Raw genomic sequence first — 23,020 nt, 5'->3', positions numbered from 1 at the left:
TGGCAACCCAGTTATATTCATCTGTTTACACACTATCATAAATACCTTCATGCTAAAAAGGCAGACTTAAATAACTGTGGGACAGAGGCTATAATGGCCTGAAAAGTCACAGACATTTACAGAAATTAACATTTGATCCCTAATAAGAATCAACAATGTATTTTGAAAGAAAAGGGTTTTTTTGTTTGTTTTGTTTTTTTAAGTTTCTAGATCCTGAAAGATCAAATTGGTAGTACTTTATTGGCAGAGTTAATGATGAACAATCATCAAAGAAAAGCTAAACAAAACCAAAAATTTTTCCATTACATTTCTTCATTGAACGGAATAAAAAAAACCCAACCCCTGGGCTGGGATTGTTGCTCAGTGGCAGAGCACTATTGTGGCTCAGTGGCAGAGCTCACATGTATGAGGAGGCACTGGGTTTGATCCTCACACCTCGTAAAAACAAATAAATAAAATAAAGGTACTATGTCCATCAAAATTTTAAAAAATTGAAAAAAAAAATAAAAACAACCCCCCCCCCCCAAATCCAACCCCAAATAAACATAACAAAACCAGATGGGTCAGTCAATAAGAGAAACTTCTTTTTTTTTTTTTTAAAGATCAAATAGGAAAGCTAAGTTTGTTTCTCTTTACCGCTGCACAGACACTGGCATCCAACTAACTTGCATTATTACCATTAAAAAATGGTCAAAAATTATGACCAAGAAATAAATTCAGCCTTGGTCTTATACTTTCCAGTAGCAACAAATTATATCATTTAGTGAAGATAGTTAACTAAATTTTCAAAGTTGAATAAATTGTCAATTAAAATGTTCCTTAAGGAAAAAGGCTCCTCCAGATAATTATCTCCCCTTTTGGCTTACCGTGCCAACTACTGACCAAAAGTTAATCTGTTTAGAATTTATAGAAATTTTTAGATTAAAGCAAGACCTACAACTGTAATTAGCGGTGGTGATATCAATATAAAATGGCAGAATTATCTACAGTTTGAAAATTACAAATTTTAAAACATTTTGGCCAACAAACTGCTTGTTAAACATATTTTCATTTTTGCTTTTTAATGGGATCATTTATTTTCAGATAAAATAAATATACCCCTGACAAAGGAGAATCTTTGGAAAATATTGTTTTAAAGTGTAAGCAATTTATTTAAATAAGTATATGCCCAATAGGATTTAATCTTTAGTTAGATTTTAGTTTATGTATAAAGTGGGATTTTATATCTTTAAGGAGTGACATAATAAAAATAGAAAAATAGAAAAAACCAAAATGATGTGTACAAAAATGAAGTGAAGATAATTAGAAAAAAAATAAAGTAGAATTCATTACTATTTTTTTATAACTTCCTTGCTACATCTCTCATTAAGGTTAGACACACACCTGCATTTGACATCCTAAAGGAAGATACTTAATATAAGTTTTACCACAGTCAAACACATTTCTGGAAACAAAATAACAACACATTTTTATAACATTATTATTTATTAAGATAAACCAAAATTTCATAGTGAACATGCCAATTATGCTTAAGTACTTAATCCAATATAGTTAAATCAACATTAAAGAGTGAACAAAGTTCTGAAAATTATGATTTTTATTCAATATGTAAAATGTTTCATTTTTATGTTACTATCAAACTACGGCTATAATCATATTTTGTGCTTTTCTGTTATTTAATGGCAATTCTTTTTTATAAAAACAGTTCTTTCAAGAAAATAATATGTTTAAATTATGGTTCTAATAATCATAGAAGAAAATTGAATAAAATGTCAGCAACTTTCTTAAACTTACCCCAATTATATTCTTCACAAATAGTGAAATATTCTTAATAATACAAAATATACTCACCCTGGCTAAATTATTATCTTACTCTCAATCTCCCTTCGGAGAAGCACAAATGATTACCAAAGAACAATTTCTAAATTATGTATGATATTGAAAATTATGTTTAAAAATAATCACTACCCATTTTGGGGTAATAATAAAACAAAAGTGGTTACAGTTTTCTGCTATTTTACTTCTTTTTTGGGCACATATGAGTAAATAATCTTAAATACTAAAACATACCTTGCCATGAGGATCAGCAAACATTCTTGTAAAAATTTCACATAATCTTTTCAGTTCAACTCGACTGTAAAAGTAATAAAGTTGGGTAATTGATATCTTTCCATAAAATGAACTCATTTTAAAGTAACCTTTCATATATTTAAATTTCTTAACAACAATAAAAAGGTTAAGAGACATAACTCTCAAAAATTTGAAGTTTGGGATTTACAAGTCAGGGCTAAATACAAAGTTATAAAATGTGGCATTTTGCTATAACCTACACTAGCTTTAGGGTGGAAGTCACAAAAAGAAGTACACATTTATTTCATATTGTCACAGGGAAAATAATACATGTGACATTCCTAGTACATAATTTTAGTCACTTAGGGGCCAAAATCTTTCTAAACTCCGCTTACTCTTTTGCCACGTAAAAGAACATGCTGAACCTAATATTAAACTAATCCTGATGGGCCTGGGAATAATATTATGCTGATTTACTTCATGAAGTTGGATATAGGTAAATGAAACTACATTAGGTAATACAAAAATATTTATTTAAAATCATACAGGTTTAATAAGTCCTAAAATAAATACTCAACAGATATATCAAATCCTGATTTCACAGGTATCAAGTCAGAAGGTAGCCCACACTCAGAACCTATATAATTATCTGAAGACAGGGCTTTTTTTTTTTTTTTTTTTTTGGTACCGGGGATTGAACTCAGAGGCATTCAACCACCAAGGCACCTCCTCAGCCCTATTTTGTATTTACAGACTAGGTCTCACTGAGTTGCTTAGCACCTTGCTTTTGCTAAAGGTGGCTTTGAACTCCCAATTCTCTTGACTTAGCCTCCCAAGCAGCTGGGATTACAGGTGTGCGTCATGGTGCCAGGTCCTTTTTATTTCTTGAGACAGGTTCTTGCCAAGTTTCTTAGGGCCTTACTGAGTTGCTGAGGCTGGCTTTAAACTAAGCATCTGCCTACCTCAGCCTCCTGAGCCACTGGGCTTAAGATAGGTTTTTAAAGGGCCGAACTATAAATATTTAAAACATTATATGGACAAAGACAATGAAGGATATGGGGAGGGGGTGGGGGAAGCAAGACAAATCCAATGGGAAAGGAATGAAAATCCTAAAACCCATAGTCAAAATAAACTTCTGTCCTGAAAGAAATTCACTCCAGGGCTGGTGTTGCGGCTCAGCAGTAGAGTGCTCACCTAGTGCATGAGAGGTGCTGGGTTCGATCCTCTGCACCACATAAAAATAAATAAATAAAATAAATGTATTGTGTCTACAACTAAAAGAATAAATACTTTAATAAGCATAAGTATTCTTTCCTCTCATTGAAAGTTTATCAGAAAGAAATTTTGATATACCAGTCAACTTTATTATTACACACATTTTGCTATTTGTTCATTCTTTTTCTTTCGCAGTTTTGGGGATCAAACAAACCCAGGGCTTTACATACACTAGACAAGTAAGTGCCCACTAATCTATACCCCCAGGACTAATTTTTAGTTTCTAAAATTGATAATTTTCATTTAATTTCTATTTGTGAATAAAGTTTCCTTTAAAATGCTTCACTAAACAGAGAAAACAAAATAAATTTTTTTTAGTAACTTATAATACAGATGGTTCTGAAGGACTGAGGCTTTGGAAAGACACTTTGATGCAAACTCTGAATTCAGGAAGCCGGTTGCTAAACTAGTATTTTTTTTTTTTTTTTTTTTTTAAAGAGAGAGTGATAGAGGGAGAGGGAGGGAGGGAGGGAGGGAGAGAGAGAGAGAGAGAGAGAGAGAGAGAATTTTTCAATATTTATTTTTTAGTTATCGGCAGACACAACATCGTTGTTTGTATGTGGTGCTGAGGATCGAATCCGGGCCGCACGCATGCCAGAGGAGCGCGCTACCGCTTGAGCCACATCCCCAGCCCCTAAACTAGTATTTTTTAAGTGTTATTTAAAAAAAAAAAAAAAAGTAGACCACTATTGTTGCTGCGGAGCCTGGAGGTCTCTTCTTTGGGTGCGGCCATGGTTACCTGGGACACGAATTCCTGCTGCCTCTAAACCAGAAGTTTCCTGTCAATCAACTGCCTCCTGTACTGCTACTGCCATTGCTGATGCCAGCCTGAGATTGCCTGGAGGTCTTCTTTCTTAGTGCTGCTACCACAAAAGAAACCTCTGCCCTGGATACAATTGAAGCCTACACCGCTGGGGACCCCCTGGTGACGCTGCCCTCTGAAGCCTCTGTTACTGCTGATCAACAACCACCATCACTACTGCTGAGACCATGGCCTAGAGGACTGTGATGGCAGTGACTACAGGTTTGGTTGCATGTGGATGCACCCATTTTGGGACACCAGCTAGGGCCTCGGGCCTGGGTGCCATTGGGTTTACCACCACAAGAGTCTGGGGACTCTAGGCTGGGGATGTGGCTCAGGTGGTAGCGTGCTCGCCTGGCATGCGTGCTCGCCTGGCATGCGTGCGGCCCGGGTTTGATCCTCAGCACCACATACAAACAAAGATGTTGTGTCCGCCGAAAACTAAAAAAAAAAAAATAAATATTAAAATTCTCTCTCTCTCTTAAAAAAAAAAAAAATAAAAAAAGAGTCTGGGGACTCCAGATGGAAGTTGCAGGTCCAATGTGAGGGTTTAGAGGAGACTGGGGTCTTCCTGCTGAGAATGCTGGTGGCCCTTGTCTTGCTGCTGCATCTTGGGATTTGGGGTTACTCCTTTGAATAGGTGTATCTGGGGTGGCCTCTCTGCAAAGAGGAGCAGCATTGAGATCTTGGGACAACAGCATGGCCGAGCCTGATGTATCTGAAGCCCAGATCGGTGGGGCAGAGACTGGGTTTGCCAGGGCTGATCTGGGTTTGGTGATCCCGAGAGATGTCAGAGATTGGGCTGAGAAACTATAAAACAATGACAGAGACAGTTTGACTTTCCAGAAAGGTTTCTTTTCTTTTCTTTTCTTTTCTATTTTGATTCACTAATCTCTCCACCATACTTGGAACAGGATGTTTTTTATGCATCAGTGTGTGGAGGACAATGATATATGAATGGGGTTTTACATTTTTGTTGTATTCTTATGTCTTTAATTTTTTCTCTTTGTTCACATTCTTCTTTCTTGTCTACTTTCTTGGATTTTCTTTCCAACTTTTCTGCAACCAGCAGCCAACCTCTGTTGGCTCCTCTTCCACTCTTCCTGTGAATTTTTACTTCTAGCTTCTCTCTTCCTCTCTCGTGAATACTGCATACTGTACTACCTCTGTTCTCTCATCTACCATTTGAAACTGTAAATCATTTTAACAAATATTCTGTTTGTACTATAGATTGTTATTGAACTCTTCATTTTGGTTTAATATGAGAAAGCAGTAGATGCCTCAGTGGGAGATATTAGGTTTAAGGCTATATATTGTGTACACTGGGTGCTGTTGATACTGGTCTCACCAGTAAAGGGGGAAGCACTGAAAACCTTCAGGGACACTACAGGTCAACAGGGTAGAATTTATCCTGGCTTAGATCTGTACTTTTAAATGGGAAAACACAGTAACAACATGAAAAAAAAAAAAAAGGGAAAAAAGTGCCACCAAAAAACCAAGATGCTTCAACAACAGAAGCCACTGATAACACAGAAGAAGTATCCAAGAAGGAGTTCAGATTGTATATAGTTAAATTGATATATGAAGTAAAGGATAGTATAAGGTATAATCAAAGAAAAAATACAGGAAGTAAAAGACCACTTCAATAAAGAGAGACTGTGGAAAAAAAAAAAACAAGCAAAAATCCTCGAAATGAAGCAATCAGTAAACCAAATTATAAATTCCATAGAAAGCATCATCAACAGACTAGACCACTTGGAAGACAGAACCTCAGACAATGAAGACAAAATATATAATATTGAAAGTAGAGTTGATCATGTGGAGAGATGGTAAGAAACCATGAACAGAATATACAAGAACTATGAGATAACATGAAAAGACCAAATTTAAGAGTTATTGAAATAGATGAAGGATCAGAGACACAAACCAAAGGAATGCATGATCTTTTCAATGATATAATATCAGAAAATGTCCCAAACCTAAAGAGTGGAATGAAAAATCAAATACAAGACACTTACAGGACCTTAAAGGTACAAAATTACAGCAGACCCACACCAAGACACGTTATAATGAAAATGACTAACACACAGAATAAAGATAAAATCTTAAAGGCTGTGAGAGAAAAAAAATCAAACTACATATAGGAGGAAATCAACTTGGATCTCAACTGATTTCTCAACTCAGATCCTCAAATCTAGGAGGTCCTGAAATAATATATTTCAAGATTTGAAAGAAAACAGATGCCAACCAAGAATTTTATATCCAGCAAAATTAAGTTTCATATTTGAAGATGAAATTATAACATGATAAAAAAATTATAAGAATTCATAACTAGAAAGCCTACATTAGAGAGCATTCTCAACAAAATATTCCATGAAGATGAAGCCAGAAAAAAGGTGAAAACCAGCAAACGGAGGAGCTACACTAAAGGGACATTCAATCAAATGAGAAACAAAGACAAATCAAAAACCAGAAATAAATCAACATGACAGGGAATAAAAATCATGTGTCAATTATATCCTTTAATGTTACAGCCTAAACTTATAACCAAAAGACAAAGACTGGTAGATTGGATTGAAAAGCAAGACCCAACAATATGCTGTCCTTTCAAGAGACTCACCTCATGGGCAAAGACATCCACAGGTTGAAGGTGAAAGGATGGGAAAAAACTTATCATGCATATGAATTATGTAAAGAAGCAGGGGTTTCCATTCTCATTTCAGAAAAAGTAGACTTCAAACCAAAGTTAATCAAAGGAGACAAAGAAGGACATTTCGTATTTCTTAAGGGAAGTATATATAAACAGGACATAATAATTATAAATATTTATGCTCCAACAATGGAGCATCTATGTACATCAAACAAACCCTTCTCAATTACAAGAGTCAAATAGACCACAATTGTGGGGAGCCATTCTGACATGTGATTGGGTGACTCCTGTTAAGGGCCTGAGGCGCTCTGGCTGTGTCGGAGCTATCCCGACCCTTTCCTGATGAGAGAGCCCATCCGTGTGGGGGTGTGCGTGACCACTGACCCTGGAGACCCAATCACTGGCCCTGACCTTGGAGTGCAGCCCCCCCTCAACCTTCATTGGATGGAATTCTCCCCTAAATCTCTTGTCCCCCAAATAAAAGGCTGCTCCCCGGCGTGTTCGCTCTCTCTCTCCTGCTAGCCCAGAGTAATCCTCGCTGCCCTGCTGGGCGGCTGGAGGCGGGAACCAGGGAGGCGAGCCGTCTCGGACCTAGCAATGTAAAATAAGGTACTGGTTTGTGTGTTTTATTTTGATCTCTTCTAACTAACTTAATGCCTAGAACCTCATTAATGAAACCACTGCGCAGGCCGTGTGGTAGAATTGGCGCCCACGAGGGGGGCATTCTGAATTAGTTAGATTGAGTGGGAGCGCGCGCTAAAAAGATAAGGGAAAGAATAGAAAAGGAAAATAAGGAATAAAGATAAAGATAAGGAAGAGGTGACATTTGGGTCACAAAAGTACCGGGAGATATTGAAGGAAAGAGACGTTAAATTACTTAAAATGGGAAATTCTACTTCTTCGGATAAGGAAATGTATCTGACTATTTTAGACAGTATAATTAATCAGAAAGGAAAACAGATAAAGAAAACTCAGTTATTACAATTCTTAAAGATTGTAGGTGAATATTGTCCTTGGTTTTGTGACCAAGAGTCTCCAAATTTACTTACTTGGGAGAAATTAGGAAGAAAGTTACAGAGAGTTTGTCTTTCTACTGAAATACCTGGAGGTATAGAGAATATACAGAAAACTTGGACAGCCCTAGAAGTCTGTCTTTTTGAATACATGGGCCAGAGTTCATGGCCGCCAGAAGACCTTCTAAAAGGCATTCAAAGAGCTATTAGGTCTATTCAAATGGAAAATCAGCCTGAAGCTAAGTTAATTTCCTTTCCCTTGAGCCGTTTTAAAACAAAAGCGCTAAAAGCCAAGACAAAGGTTAGAATTGTGCAAGCTAGCCCGCAGGCAGATTGTACAGAACAGCATGATACAGAAGAAGCATCTCTAATCTTAGAGAGCCCTCCGGAAGTGGTAAACGATCTTCCTGGAGAGGAAAATACAGAGGAAACTCCTAGAGGGGTTCAGGTTTCTTCTCAGCCACGTGAGTTAGAAACCCAAATTCCAAATGGCGATAGTACAGAGTCTGATAGCAGCTCACAATCTGAGGAAGAAGAATTAGACGTGGAAACTCAGGACTTAGAGAGAAATTTTAATAGACTGCATTTAGCACCACCTGCCCAAGCTTTTAAAATTCGGCCGGTACCTGCTAGAAGGACCAAATTTAACAGGTGTACTAAATTAAAGATGATTTTTCTTACCCCAGTTCAGCAAGGTATTAGGAAGGCTCAAGAAATGGGAGAGGATACTACTGGTTTTCACCTCTTTCCAGTTTTTGAGCAAACTAATGAACAAGATCAGAGAGTTAGAGTTCATGCTGTAATCCCTTTTAAAACTATCAAGGAATTAAAAAATGCATGTGAAACATACGGCCCAAATTCGCCTTTTGTTCAGAGTCTGATAGAAAATATTTGCTCACAACCCCTTCCTCCTAGTGATTGGATTTTTTTAGCCAGATCTTGTCTGAGCGGGGGAGATTATTTGCTTTGGAAAACTTATTGGACTGATTTTTGTAATGAACAGGCAGAAAGAAACAGAAGACAGGGCATAGAAACGCCAGTAACGATGTTTTTAGGGACTGAAGATTTTGCTGATTTAGAAAGACAATTAAATTATGATTTTGTAGTGTACAATCAAATAACTGATTGTGCAAAACGTGCCTGGAGACAAATTGTCCCCAAGGACCAGTCCAATTTAGTTCTTACCAAAATCAGACAAGGTGCCAGTGAGACTTATTCAGATTTCGTAGCCCGACTGTATCAGGCTGCGAACAGGTCCATCGGGGTCCCAGGAGCTAGCGAATTTATCGTTAGGCAATTGGCTTTTGAGAACGCAAATAAAATCTGTCAGGATGTTCTCCGACCCCATCGTAAAAAAGGAACAATTTCGGAGTATATTCGCTTGTGTTCTGACTTAGATTCCACTCAGTTGCAAACGGTGGCCTTAGCAACAGCATTAAAGGAAACCTTGGGGCCACAAAATTCAGTTCAGAAGTCCCGCGGTAGGTGTTACGTTTGTGGAAAAACCAGTCATTTTGCCCGCGAATGTCACATGCGCAATTTTAGGTTTAGGGCTCCATCTACTGGCGATAATAGATATTGCAGGACTCAGCGCCACGTGGTTGATTCGGGTGGCGCGGATGAGCCCGCCTTCTCGCCACAAGTATTTCCTCCTAGCGAGGGGACAAAAAACTTCCGTTCGGCCCCTCCCCGGGCCCAGAAACAATATGGGGAACGGTCGCACAGTGTGACGTCACTGGCAGCGCCGACCATGACAGTCCGCGATTTTTACCGGGACAGAGACAGGGATCACAGACAGTTTTCTTAGGACCTTCAGAGACAGTTGAATTAGATCCTGAAACGGGACCAACACAAATCCCTACTGGGTTTTTTGGGCCACTTCCTAAAAATACTATAGGTTTAATTTTGGGGCGTGATAATTTGAAGGGAGCCATTGAAGTCATACCTGGTGTGATAGATTCAGAATTTAAAGGGCAATTATATGTTACTGTAAGATCCAATTATGCCCTAAGACTCACCCCAAGGGATATTTTCGCTCAATTAATATTAATATCAATTAATATCAGAAAGGCACCTGCCGGTAGATTCAGTTTCTAAACCGCCGGACAGAGTATATTGGTCCCAGTTAGTACGACAAGAACGCCCTTTATTAAAACTTAGAATTAATAATAAAAATTTCCTAGGCATTATTGACACAGGGGCTGATAGCTCAGTATTGTCCAGCCGGTTTTGGCCCAGGACATGGCCCTTACATACAGCACCAGCTAACCTAGAAGGAATAGGACAGGTTTCACAGCCTGCTCAAAGTGCCAACTATCTCCGTTGGGAAGATTCTGATGGGAACAGTGGAGTATTTAAACCTTATGTGTTAGAGTCCTTACCAGCTAATCTATGGGGAAGAGATATATTAGCCAAAATGGGACTGTTATTAGTTACTTCAAATTCTATAAGATCAGTTGAAGAAGTTAATCAGAGGTATTTTCCTGGAGATGATAAGGAGACCTTTCAGGAAGAATATCTGTTTACAAGCCAGTCTCCACGACAAAGATTAGTAAATACTCCAGACCAGAATTTTTACTAGGGGCCCTGAGTACTTCCCCGATCCCTAAGACAGCTGAAAAAATCACGTGGCTCACAGAAGAGCCTATATGGATTTCTCAGTGGCCCATCTCAGGGGAAAAGCTTAAAATAATTCATAGATTAGTTGAGGAACAACTTCAGGCTGGTCATATTGAACCAACACTTAGCCCTTGGAATACACCTATTTTTGTTATTAAGAAAAAGTCAGGAAATTGGAGATTACTACAGGATTTAAGGGCGATATATCATGCAATTCAGCCTATGGGATCATTACAGCCAGGACTTCCCTCCCCCACAGCCATTCCTTTAGATTATAGCTTCATGGTAATAGATTTAAAAGACTGTTTTTTCTCTATAATGTTACATCCTGAAGATTGTGAAAGATTTGCTTTCACTGTCCCAGCAATTAATTTTAAGGAACCTGTTAAAAGATACTGTTGGAGGGTGCTTCCTCAGGGAATGCGTAATAGACCTACACTGTGCCAAAAATATGTTGACCAGGCAATAGATCCCATAAGAAATAGCTTCCCTGATGCCTATATTATTCATTTTATGGATGATATATTATTGGCTCATGCTAATCCAGAAGTACTTTCAGAAATTTTTACTCAGTTAGAGACTTCACTTACAGCAATGGGTTTATGTATAGCTCCTCAAAAAATTCAAAAGGTATCTCCTTTTCAATATCTAGGTCAGATAATTCAAGGGAGTACAATCCGTCCTCAAAATCTTCAGATAAGAGTTAAGGAGTTACGTACCCTTAATGATTTTCAAAAACTATTAGGAGATATTAACTGGCTAAGACCATCCTTAAAGTTAACTACTTCTGAGTTAAGTCCTTTATTTCAGATATTACAAGGAAATCCTTCTCCAACCTCTCCACGTCAACTAACTTTGGAGGCCAAGGCAGCCTTAAGGAAAGTGGAAATTGCAATTAAAAATGCACAGCTTACTAGAATAGATCCTAAAGAGATAATGTATTTATTAATATTTCCAACTGAGCATACCCCAACAGGAGCCATATGGCAAAGATTAGGAGTTATTGAATGGATTTATTTATCTCACTCCCCTCAAAAAACATTAATTCCTTTTCATGATTCTATAGCTCAATTAGTTATTAAAGGTAGAACTAGGATTTTACAATTAATTGGATCTGAGCCTGATATCATAATTATTCCATTTTCTGTTCAACAGACTAATTGGCTTTTTCAAACTTCTAGCTCATGGCAGATAGCTTTTGCAGATTTTCCTGGCCAGATAGATAGCCATTATCCTCGTGATAAAATTGTACAATTTACATCATTAACATCACTTATTTTTCCAAAGATTGTACGTTCTCATCCAATAGAGGAAGCTTTATCGGTGTTCACGGATGGTTCCAACTCTGGTAAGGCAGGTTTCTTCAGCCGTGTTCACACAGAGGTAATACAAACTTCTTATACTTCTGCTCAAAGGGCAGAGCTCCAAGCTCTGATTTGTGCCTTAGATTATTTTTCAAATGAGCCTATTAATATCTATTCTGACAGCTTATATGCAGTCGGAGTTACCAAAAATATTGAAACCTCAGTTATTGGGTTTACTTCATCACAGGAGTTATTTGAATTATTTCATAATTTACAAAAGACAGTGCTAATGCGAAAATTCCCATGTTTCATTGGACACATCCGTGCGCATACTAACCTTCCCGGACCCCTAGTTACAGGTAATGATAAAATTGATAAATTAGTAGCTTTTTGTCAACAGATGTCTTCATATGACTGTGCACTAGCTTCCCATTCCTTGCATCATCAAAATGCTTCTAGCTTACGTAAAAAATTTAATATTACCAGAGAACAAGCTCGTCAAATTGTAAGCCAATGTCCTAAGTGTGTTATTCACACTCCATCTCTGCCATCAGGGGTAAATCCCCGTGGATTAAAACCAAATCAGATATGGCAAATGGATGTAACTCATATTCCTCAATTTGGTAAGCAATGTTATGTGCATGTCATAGTGGACACTTATTCTAGATTTATTTTTGCCACAGCACGTACTAAGGAAAATACTCAACATGTAATTTCTCATTGCTTAGCAGCTTTTTCCGTTTTAGGGTGCCCTATGCAGATTAAAACAGATAATGCTCCAGCTTATGTAAGCTCTTCTTTTCAACAATTTTGCCAAGAGTTTAAAATTAATCATAAAACAGGAATTCCTTATAACCCCCAAGGTCAAGCCATTGTAGAACGAGCTCATTTATCTATTAAGCTTCAATTACAAAAATTGAAAAGGGGGAATAAGATAGTGACTCCCCAAAATAGTCTTAATCATGCCTTGTTTGTTTTAAATTTTTTAAACTGTGACACAGAAGGTCACACTGCTGCTGAGAGGCAAATGTCTCCCTCAGTGACAGGCCCCTTAGGCAGAGTTCTGTGGAAAGATTTACAGACTGGTCAGTGGAAGGGTCCAAACCCGGTAATAATGCGGGGAAAAGGCATGCTTGTATTTTTCCAGAAGGTGCTTTCCATCCTATTTGGGTGCCTGAACGTGCTATCAGACATGGAGGAGATAGAACCCAGACTCAAGCGACTGAGGATCGACCCGGAGGAGCCACAACCCAGAAGGAGGAGATATCGGAAAAAGATGAAGAAAGACCAGATTGAACCAGCCGAGAAGCTGATTTCGTGGAAAGATGTGAAGAAATTGACAACCCAGGCTTCCCAAATACTATGACGCCTAGGAAAGAACAGGACACCAGTCTTGATGGTAGCGACAGTAATTGCCCTACTGGGCTGTCAGGTAAAAGGGAATCAAGTAGACACTTATTGGACATATTTCCCAGATCCACCCCTGGTACACCCAGCTGTGTGGACTGGAGAATCTATTCCAGTATTTACTAATGACTCATTCATGATGGGAGGATTTACAGATACTCATATTACTCCCAATCATGTGACTAGATTTAATTATTCTGGCTACAGTGCCCAATTACCTTTGTGTTGGTCACATGATAAACATGCTGGCTGTCTGAAAGTATCATTTGAAGAAAAGACAGCGATTGGTAAACCTAGACTGACAAATAATTCTATTTATGGGGACTTAAAACCTAATACTAGATCAGTAATTAAGATGGGAGTTTCCCATAACAAGCCAGTCATTTCTGCAAAACCTCCACAGATACCCCACTGTCCAAATAGTTCTACAATTGAAATTGGCACCTTTCCTAAATGGATGGATTGTGTAAATACCTTTCCTGTATAACATAAGGTGTCTAAAGCTAGTGGGTATATTTTAGACTGGTCTCCAAAAATTGATAAGAGACAATTACGAAGAAATTCTGCTATGACACCTGCAGGATTTGTTAGTAATATTTTGACTTATAGTGAAGGAGGTATTCAAAAAGATATTTGGCGTTTAATTGCTGCCTCAGAGTATTTACATTTTACAGATAAACCTTTACCAAAATTTGTCGGCAAAAACTGTAAAGAGGGATCTTGCTATGGCCTAAGAGCCTGTGTCCAATCTCCTTATGTTTTAATTATTGGAAATGTAAAAGTTAAATGGATAGATGATAGATATTTTGTTACTTGTAATAAGTGCAACCTAACCAACTGTATTTCTAGGTATAATGGAGGAAAAGGAGTGCTGATACTTCATCAGCCCTCTTTTGTTTTATTACCTGCTAATATTTCAGAGCCATGGTATACTGATGCTGGTTTACAAGTCCTGCAGCAAATTCATGCCCAGCTAACAAGACCTAAACGTGCTATTGGAGTCATAATTGTTGGTGTCTTAGCACTGGTCTCATTTATTGCCTCAACTGTCTCTGCATCTCTGACATTGTCTCAGAATATTCAACATGCAAAATTTCTTAATGATTTAGCTCAAAATACTTCCAAGGCTCTGCGTAATCAAGTAAATATTGATGAAAGGATTGAGACTAAGTTAAACGCCTTAGAGGTGACTGTCATAAACATTGGTAATGAACTTTCAGCCTTAAAATTTAAGGAAAGGCTTAAATGCCATGCTAATTATAAGTATGTATGTGTTACAGCTGCCAAGTACAATGCTTCTCTCTGGGATTGGGAGAAGGTTAAAAACCATTTATTAGGTATTTGGCAAAATAGTAATAATAGCTTGGATATTCTGGAACTTCATCACCATATCCAAGACATTCAAAATAATAGAGCTGATTTTTCAGATCCTTCTTCCTTGGCTAACCAAATATTGAAGGAGTTAAATGGATTCAACCCTGGAAATATTCTTAAACACTCCGCTTGGTACATTATTGGATTATTCTCTTTGCTGTTAATTCTCTTTTGTATTGTAACTATAGGATGGCAAGTCTTCCAATCAAGAATCCAGGGACTCCAGAGAGTGAACCGCCACCTCATTGTTAAGAAAAGAAAGGGGGAATATGTGGGGAGCCATTCTGACACGTGATTGGGTGACTCCAGTTAAGGGCCTGAGGCGCTCTGGCTGTGTCGGAGCTATCCCAACCCTTTCCTGATGAGAGAGCCCATCCGTGTGGGGGTGTGCGTGACCACTGACCCCGGAGACCCAATCACTGGCCCTGACCTTGGAGTGCAGCCCCCCTCAACCTCCATTGGATGGAATTCTCCCCTAAATCTCTTGTCCCCCAAATAAAAGGCTGCTCCCCGGCGTGTTCGCTCTCTCTCTCCTGCTAGCCCAGAGTAATCCTCGCTGCCCTGCTGGGCGGCTGGAGGCGGGAACCAGGGAGGCGAGCCGTCTCGGACCTAGCAATGTAAAATAAGGTACTGGTTTGTGTGTTTTATTTTGATCTCTTCTAACTAACTTAATGCCTAGAACCTCATTAATGAAACCACTGCGCAGGCCGCGTGGTAGACACAATACAATAAAACTACGTGACTTTAGCACACCACTCTCACTACTGAACAGATCTTCCAAACAGAACTAAAAATACAATCAATATCTTAGACTTAACAGACATATATAGAATATTTCATCCATCAACAAGCAAATATACTTTCTTCTCAGCAGCACATGGCCCCTTCTCTAAAATAGACCATATCTTATGCCACAAAGGGACTCTTAGTAAATACCAAAAAAACAGAGATAATACCCTGCATTCTATCAGACCACAATGGAATGAAATTAGTAACCAATGATAAAATAAAAAATAGAAACTACTGTAACAAATGGAGCTAAATAATACACAATTGAATGATGAGTGGATAGTAAAAGAAATCAATGATGAAATAAAATTCTTAGAGGTAAATGAGGACATTGATACAAAATATCAAAATCTCTGGGACACTATGAAGGTAGTACTAAGAGGAAAGTTTACTGCATTAAATGCATTCATTACAAAAATAAAAAGTCAACAATAGATGACCTAATACTACATCTCAAAGTCCTAGAAAAAGAAGAATAAATCAACACCAAAAGCAGTGGAATACAGGAAATATTAAAATCAGAGCTGAAATTAATGAAAACAAAAGAAAAGAAACAATTGAAAAAATTGACAAAACAAAAAGTTGGTTCTTTGAAAAAATAAATAAAATAGATAAACCCATGGCCATGCTAACAAAGAGAAAAAGAAAACTCAAATTACTAAAATACAAGATGAAGAAGGAAATATCACAATGAATATGTCTGAAATACAGCAGATAAATTAGAAACTATTTTGAAAATTTATACTCTAATAAAATAGAAAATATCAAAGAAATTGATAAATTTCTAGAGACATATGACCTACCCAAACTGAAAGAGGAGGTCATACATGATTTAAACAGTTCAGTTTCAAGTAATAAAATAGAAAATGCTATCAAAAGCCTACCAACCAAGAAAAGCCCAGGACCAGATAGATTCTCAGCCGAGTTCTACAACACTTTCAAAGCAGAATTAACACTAATATTCCTCAAAGTATTCCATTAAATAGAAAAGGGGAGAACCCTTCCACACTAGTTCTATGAGGCTAACATCACCCGGATACCAAAAATCAGACAAAGACACACTAAGGAAAGAAAACTTCAGACCAATATCTCTAAAGAACATAAATTCAAAATCTTCAACAAAATTCTGGCAAATCTCATACAAAAACATATTAAAAAGATAGTGCACCATGATCAAGTGGGATTCATCCCAAGGATGCAGAGTTGGTTCAACATATAGAGAAAAATTGAAAGCATTCCCGCTAAAAACTGGAACAAGATAAGGATGTCCTCTTTACCACTTCTATTCAGCATCATTCTTGAAATTCTAGCCAGAGCAAAAGAAAGAAATTAAAGGGATAGAAATAGGCAAAGAAGAACTCAAACTGTCACTATTTGCTAATGACATGATTCTATATCTAGAAGATCCAAAAAATTCCACCAGAAAACTTCCAGAACTAATAAATGAATTCAGCAAAGTAGCAGGACATAAAATCAACATCCATATATCAAACACATTCCTATAAATCAGCAAAGAATTCACTGAAAGAGAAATTAGGAAAACAACTCCATTCACAATAGCCTCAAAAAAAACAAAAAACAAAAAACAAAACAAAAAAAAAAACAACCTTGGGAATCAATCTAACGAAATAGGTTAAAGAACTCTACAATGAAAACTACAGAACACTAAAGAAAGAAATTAAAGAAAACATCAGAAGATGGAAAGATATCCCATTTCCTGGATAGGCAGAATAAATATTGTCAAAAAGGCCATACTACCAAAAGGCTTACACAGATTTAATACAGTTCCTATTAAAATCCCAATGACATTCTTCATAGAAATAGAAAAAGCAATCATGAAATTTATTTGGAAAAAATAAGAGATGCAGAATGTCTAAAGCAATCCTTAGCAAGAAAAGTGAAGCAGGAGGCATCATAATACCAGACCTTAAACTAGACTACAGAGCTATAGTAACAAAAATGGCATGGTATTGACACCAAAATAGACTTGTAGCCAATGGTACAGAATAGAGGACACAGAGACAAACCCACATAAACACAGTTATCTTATACTAGACAAGTGTGCCAAAAATATTCATTGGAGGGCCAGGTTTGTGGCTCAGCGGTAGAGTGCTTGTCTCGCATGTGAGAGACCTTGGGTTGGATCCTCAGCAACACATAAAAATAAATAATAAATAAAGGTATTATGTCCAGCTACAACTAAAAAATTTTTTTAAAAAACACAGGCAACAATAAATATTGGCGAGGATGTGGTGAAAAAGGTATACTCATACATTGCTGGTGGACTGCAATTGGTGCAACCACTATGGAAAGCAGTATGGAGATTCCCCAGAAACTGGAATGGAACCACCATTTGATCCAGCTATCCCACTCCTTGGTTTATACCCAAAGGACTTCAAATCACCATACTATAATGATGCAGCCACATCAATGTTTATAGCAGCTCAATTCACAATAGCTACACTATGGAACCAACCTAGGTGTCCCTCAATAGATGAATGTATGAAGAAAATGTGGTATATATACTCAATGAAATATTACTCGGCTTTAAAGAAGAGTGAAATTATGGCATTTGCCAGTTAATGGTTTGAGCTTGACAATATCATATTAAGTGAAATAAGCCAATCCCACAAAACCAAAGGCTGAATGTTTTCTCTAATATGCGGATGCTAATTCACAATAAGGCGGGGGACACTAGGGAAGAATAGCATTACCTTAGATTAGGTAGAGGGAAGTGATGGGAGGGGAGGGGAGGAGAGGGGATATGGGGATAGGAAAGACAGTAGAATGAAACAGACATTATTACTGTGATTACATGACCAATATGATTCTGCAACATGTACACTCAGAAAAATGAGAAATTATATCCCATCTTTGTATGATATATCAAAGTGAATAAACGTATTCTATTGTCGTATATAATTAAAACAAATTACAAAATTTTAAAAAAAGACAAAAAGTATGAACTTCACACAATATAATTACATTTTAATACAACTCATCTCACCTTAGTGTTCTCTGATTTTTTAATAAGTTCTGCAGACCCAGGAGGCCTTCCTTTCGTTCTGACCAATTGGAACTAGCACATCTATTGAGGACTTCTGCCACATCTTCTGTCTGCCTCATATATGTAGGAATACTACCATTTCGAGAACTGTAGGAGCGTTCTGAACAAGCACTAGAAGCATCACTGTTGGCATCATCATCTGAATGCATTCCATATGATTCATATCTTCTTCGAGCAGGTTTTTTCTGTTATATATAAAGAATCTTATTAGCAGTAACTAAAAAATATATTGATATTTCATAATATCTACTGAGCACAAAAGGATTGATTTCAGTCTTAAAATCAGTGCAAAGCATGCTGCTAAACAGTGTAATAAACTAATGTCAGTACTTAAGTTTTTGTTTAGGAAACATGTTTTATAAGTTAGCAGAAAGTGAAGTATTCTTTAACTACGGGAAGTGGTAGAAGCAGAATAAGACCATATGAAAGTTCAGATATGTAAAGTGAGAAGTGCTCAAAAATGTGGGTTTTCCTCATATATCGTTTTCACAGAAAACCAACAACTACTAAAATGTAAATTAACAGAAACTGTTCTAGAAATTCAAATTGGTAAGAAGAAAAGATGACCTTTTTAGAGTAGGAGTACAATGGATCAGAAAATGCATGATTTCCCCTATGCAAAATCGCATTTTTCCCTGTCTCTACACCTTCTCTTTGCTATTCTCCTTTTACCTCCACTACCACTTTCCTTGCCACTCTTCCTTCCCTTGTATCCAACTCTCTCTCATGTTTCCTAGAAAAGTAAAATACAGACAAAAATATGATGAGAAACTGTTTTACTCACTATTGTTTTTAGGAGGAAACATCCTTAAGAGCCCTCCACATTTTTCTCAATATATCTGTACTATTTCAATAAATAAGAAACATCATGTATGGATTGTTTGGATATCTTTTCTTCTACAGTTTATAATTTAATGTATGCAACTGGCAATTAAACCTTGCATATCAGAAATGACATCAGGGAGAATAAATAGCTAATTTGAAATTTCCCTGGAAGAATTAGAAACAAATCTATGCAATCTGATGTTTGGATTTGAGCTGGTAAGTGGTGAAGATATTTCTATGAAATATTAAGGACAATAATTTAAAACAGTTCCAAGTAGCTGTAAGTTCTCCATTCTAAAATCTACAAGAAATATAATTTGAGCTTAAATTAAATTAGCTTTAAAATGATGTTTCTGTCACTGACCTCATATTAATCTAGAGATACCAACTCAATTTAGAAATGTTTCCTATGTTGGGCTCCAGGATCAGTCTTATTATAGAAATTAGTATAAATGACCTCATCTCATTGGTATGAAGTAGGTGGGCTAAAAAAACTAATACCCCCACACAAGACAAGGAGTATCTCCTTCTTGATAATCACAGAAAAACAGATGTATGTCTAAGAATTTTATTACTTCCACTTTAATTTGTTATAGATGAACATCATCTATTAAATTGATGAAGCAAAGAAAAAAGTTATGGTATCATAAGATGTCAGAAAATAGCAATGTTTATACCTTAGTCCGTATGTCTCCTAAGAGCTGAGAGCAGTAGATTTTTAAAGAGAAAAATTGAAAATAATGAAGAACATTTTGCTAAATGGCACAGCGAAGTAAGCGTTAACAATGCCCATGATCAGAAACATTAAGTTTTTTTTTAACATACAGATACAAAAGAATTGCTTACTAGCAGGCTATATCGTTAGTCTTGTCAATGTCCTTTAGTTCACAGAGAAACAGCTAAGCTACAAAAATATTCCCATAGCCAGTTTTCCCCAAGAATCTCAAATATTCTTCCTATTTCCATCCTTTTGCCATTTCCAAACGTAACTGTATTTCTCTGATTTTCCCTGGGTCCAAATTATACTTAATAGTTGGAATATTTTTTCCCTAACAACTGAGAGTAGCAAATGGAGTTATCTGTGCACTATGCAAATAATGGAAATAGAATCATATTATTGGGACTCATATTTTAGTCCTCATGGTTAAATATTCCTATACAATTCAAGCACATAATCTTAGTATTATAAGCAATAGTTCAAGAATAACCCAGTCAAGTAATAAAATTTATATAAGCAGAATTTAGTGAATCATCCAATTAAAAAATATAAAATATGATTTATAAAATATAGTGATAAGGAATAGTAAACTAAAAAACACCTAACTGATTAAATATTCAACATAAAAAGATCTGATCTTCATCATAAAAAGATCTGATCAATATATCTCAGACCCAAGAGAAATAAGCCTCTTAGTTATATTAAATACATTTATAAAAAATGGCTGAGGTAAAGAGAAAATTCAGCACAGACTGTTAAAGCAGTACTACATAGGTGACGCTATCCAATAAATTAAAGCTATTACTAATGAACATTCTTAAAAACTTGTCTTTCAAATCTACTGCAAAAATTATATTGTGTCAACTTGTTAAGACGTGATCTACATTTTTAGGGACACTATATATATGTATTTATATATAAATATTTATTTATTTACTTCAAAATAAAGATGAGACCTTTTGTAAATTCTAGGTAAGGAAATGAGTAAATCTGCATGCAGTTCTGTTTTCAATCCCTAACACCCTCGCCCACCAAAAATTGAGTAAATGCTTCACAGACAAGATTAATATTATAATTCATATTTTGATAGAGGAAGTATCATACTAGATTGACTTGGGAAATTAGCAAAATCATCCACATCATTTCAAAAGAATCTTCTTTCATAATTTGAGAAAAATAATAGTGATATATGTACAGCACTCTTCTGACAAAATACTAAGAATCTGTAGGATGTTTTCAAACTTGTTTTATGTATTAGGCACAAAGAACCAGGATCTTAATTATAATTTGTCTTGAGACTGTACTTTCTCTCAGCTCAAAAAATAAAAATAGTTAGAAGAGTAAAAATCCAACTAAAACAACCCCTATTCTCTCAAGGTTAAGCCAGGCTTGAAATTACATGCTCCTAAGTACACATACTTACATACCAATCTATCTGCCCTTACATTCAGTGTACTACAGTGCATAAAATACAATGATAAAACACATTACTATATTAGAGACAATAAAATTTTTGTTCCTGACACCCTATCAGTACTACTGGCCCTGGCTTAAAATTCTGAATACTAAATAAGGCTCAAGAATTAATTATTCTGCTCTGCTTTTTTACATTGTCCACATTTTATCTTCCTAGATTTAATCCAGAATTTTCCCATCTCCTTTCCTACACAGGTGGACTAGCTCACACATACATTAGTTTCATAATGGGAACTTAATAATGACAAGGAAATGGAGCAGAGTACCAAGGCATCTGCTACTGCCTCCTCCACGTCAGAACCTGTGTTCAGGACTCGCATGGCACTGACAGAAGATGACAGTCGACTTGATTGGCTGATCCCATAACCTGGACCTAATTCACCAAAAGAAGGAAAACAGTTTTGAGAAAGTCATAAATATAACAGTATCAGGTTGGAAAACTTTTAAGACCCTTGGGGGTGGGGTAGGAGCAAAAAAACCAATGGGGCAAAGCATTTTAAAAGCAATATTGTACTTCTGGGCACACTGAGTTTTTTGGTCAGATAATAGGGTAAAAACAAAATTATTAATAATGTGTGGAAAACAAATCTAAAGAACAGAAGTATTATTCTTTATTTATAACAAGATCAAAGAAAGCATAGCTGGTAAACTAAGGGCTTGGACATCTATAGCCCTGTAATCAATTCATCCAGCTCTGTCAGTTCATGCAAGTCTCTCTATATGGTGAACCACAAAGTAAACCAGAACAAAGATCTATCCTCAACCAATAATGGTTAGGGAGATCAATGAAGCCACACCAGGATTTCACTAGGAAGAAAAGTTCCAATTATAATCTATCCTTCAAGATAAGTTAATTTTATTCTATAACTAAGACAGATCATTCAGTGTCTGTTAAGTGGCTACTATGTGCCCAACATTCTGAGATAGGTGAAAACAAACCACAGATGAATTCTCCCCCTCAACTGCTTTGAATACCATCATTTTTTTAAAGCAATTTATATTTTATTTAATTTTTTTAACCATCATTTACAATTAAAACACTTCATCCACCATTTTGGTTTTTTTTTTAAACATATACAAAGATGGAGTACATAACTGAGAACATAAAACAACTCTATATTTCAAAACGATATAACGGGTTTAAAAGAAAAACATCCATCTGCTAGTGAGGAAAATGTTCACTAAGGTTAAAGGAAAAAGTTATTTGGAGGAAAAGAAAGAAACTACAAGTGATTTATTCTCCAGTAAATAAAATTTAAAATAAAAACAAATCAATTAAAAAATGAATAATATTCAGTGAAAACTGTAAAAAACAAAAACTGAAATGAATACACAGATGATAGTGAAAAGGTACTCATCCTTCACCTGAAGCCCCATACACATCGGGGGCGTAGAGGGCACCAGTAGATCTGGAATGGTGTCTGGAGGCTGGAATAACAGGACCATACAAACCTCATCTATTACCACAGAAACAAGGAATAGTGGCAGCACTACTGTCAGGCAAGGAGAGTTAGTTAACGCTGATGTTACTCTTAATAGTTAATGATCAGAATATGGCCAGATATGGCACGTGAACATTAACAATGAAAGATCATCCCTGACACACGAATACAACTTACACCTAAGTGGAT

General features: G+C 36.5%; 1 protein-coding gene across 28 annotated transcripts in view; it reads right to left on the bottom strand.

Annotated features, from left to right (window-relative positions):
* Positions 1–23,020, bottom strand: part of CLASP2 (cytoplasmic linker associated protein 2) — a 228,227-nt gene that overhangs the window by 52,803 nt on the left and 152,404 nt on the right. For 14 of the 28 annotated variants that reach the window (XM_081283484.1, XM_081283485.1, XM_081283481.1 and 11 more), the window contains 4 exons: positions 22,755–22,817; positions 21,656–21,762; positions 18,311–18,555; positions 2,071–2,134 (listed from right to left, as the gene is read on the bottom strand). In XM_081283484.1, the coding sequence (XP_081139610.1) occupies positions 2,071–2,134; positions 18,311–18,555; positions 21,656–21,762; positions 22,755–22,817 (479 nt within the window). The remainder of the gene's footprint in view (positions 1–2,070; positions 2,135–18,310; positions 18,556–21,655; positions 21,763–22,754; positions 22,818–23,020) is intronic. The other 14 variants (XM_081283486.1, XM_081283495.1, XM_081283498.1 and 11 more) reach the window with 1 other exon arrangement.

This window comes from Spermophilus citellus (genome assembly GCF_964194105.1).
Source record: "Spermophilus citellus genome assembly, chromosome: 3".
Classification (NCBI taxonomy): domain Eukaryota; kingdom Metazoa; phylum Chordata; class Mammalia; order Rodentia; family Sciuridae; genus Spermophilus; species Spermophilus citellus.
This window is presented reverse-complemented; position numbering and strand designations above follow the sequence as displayed.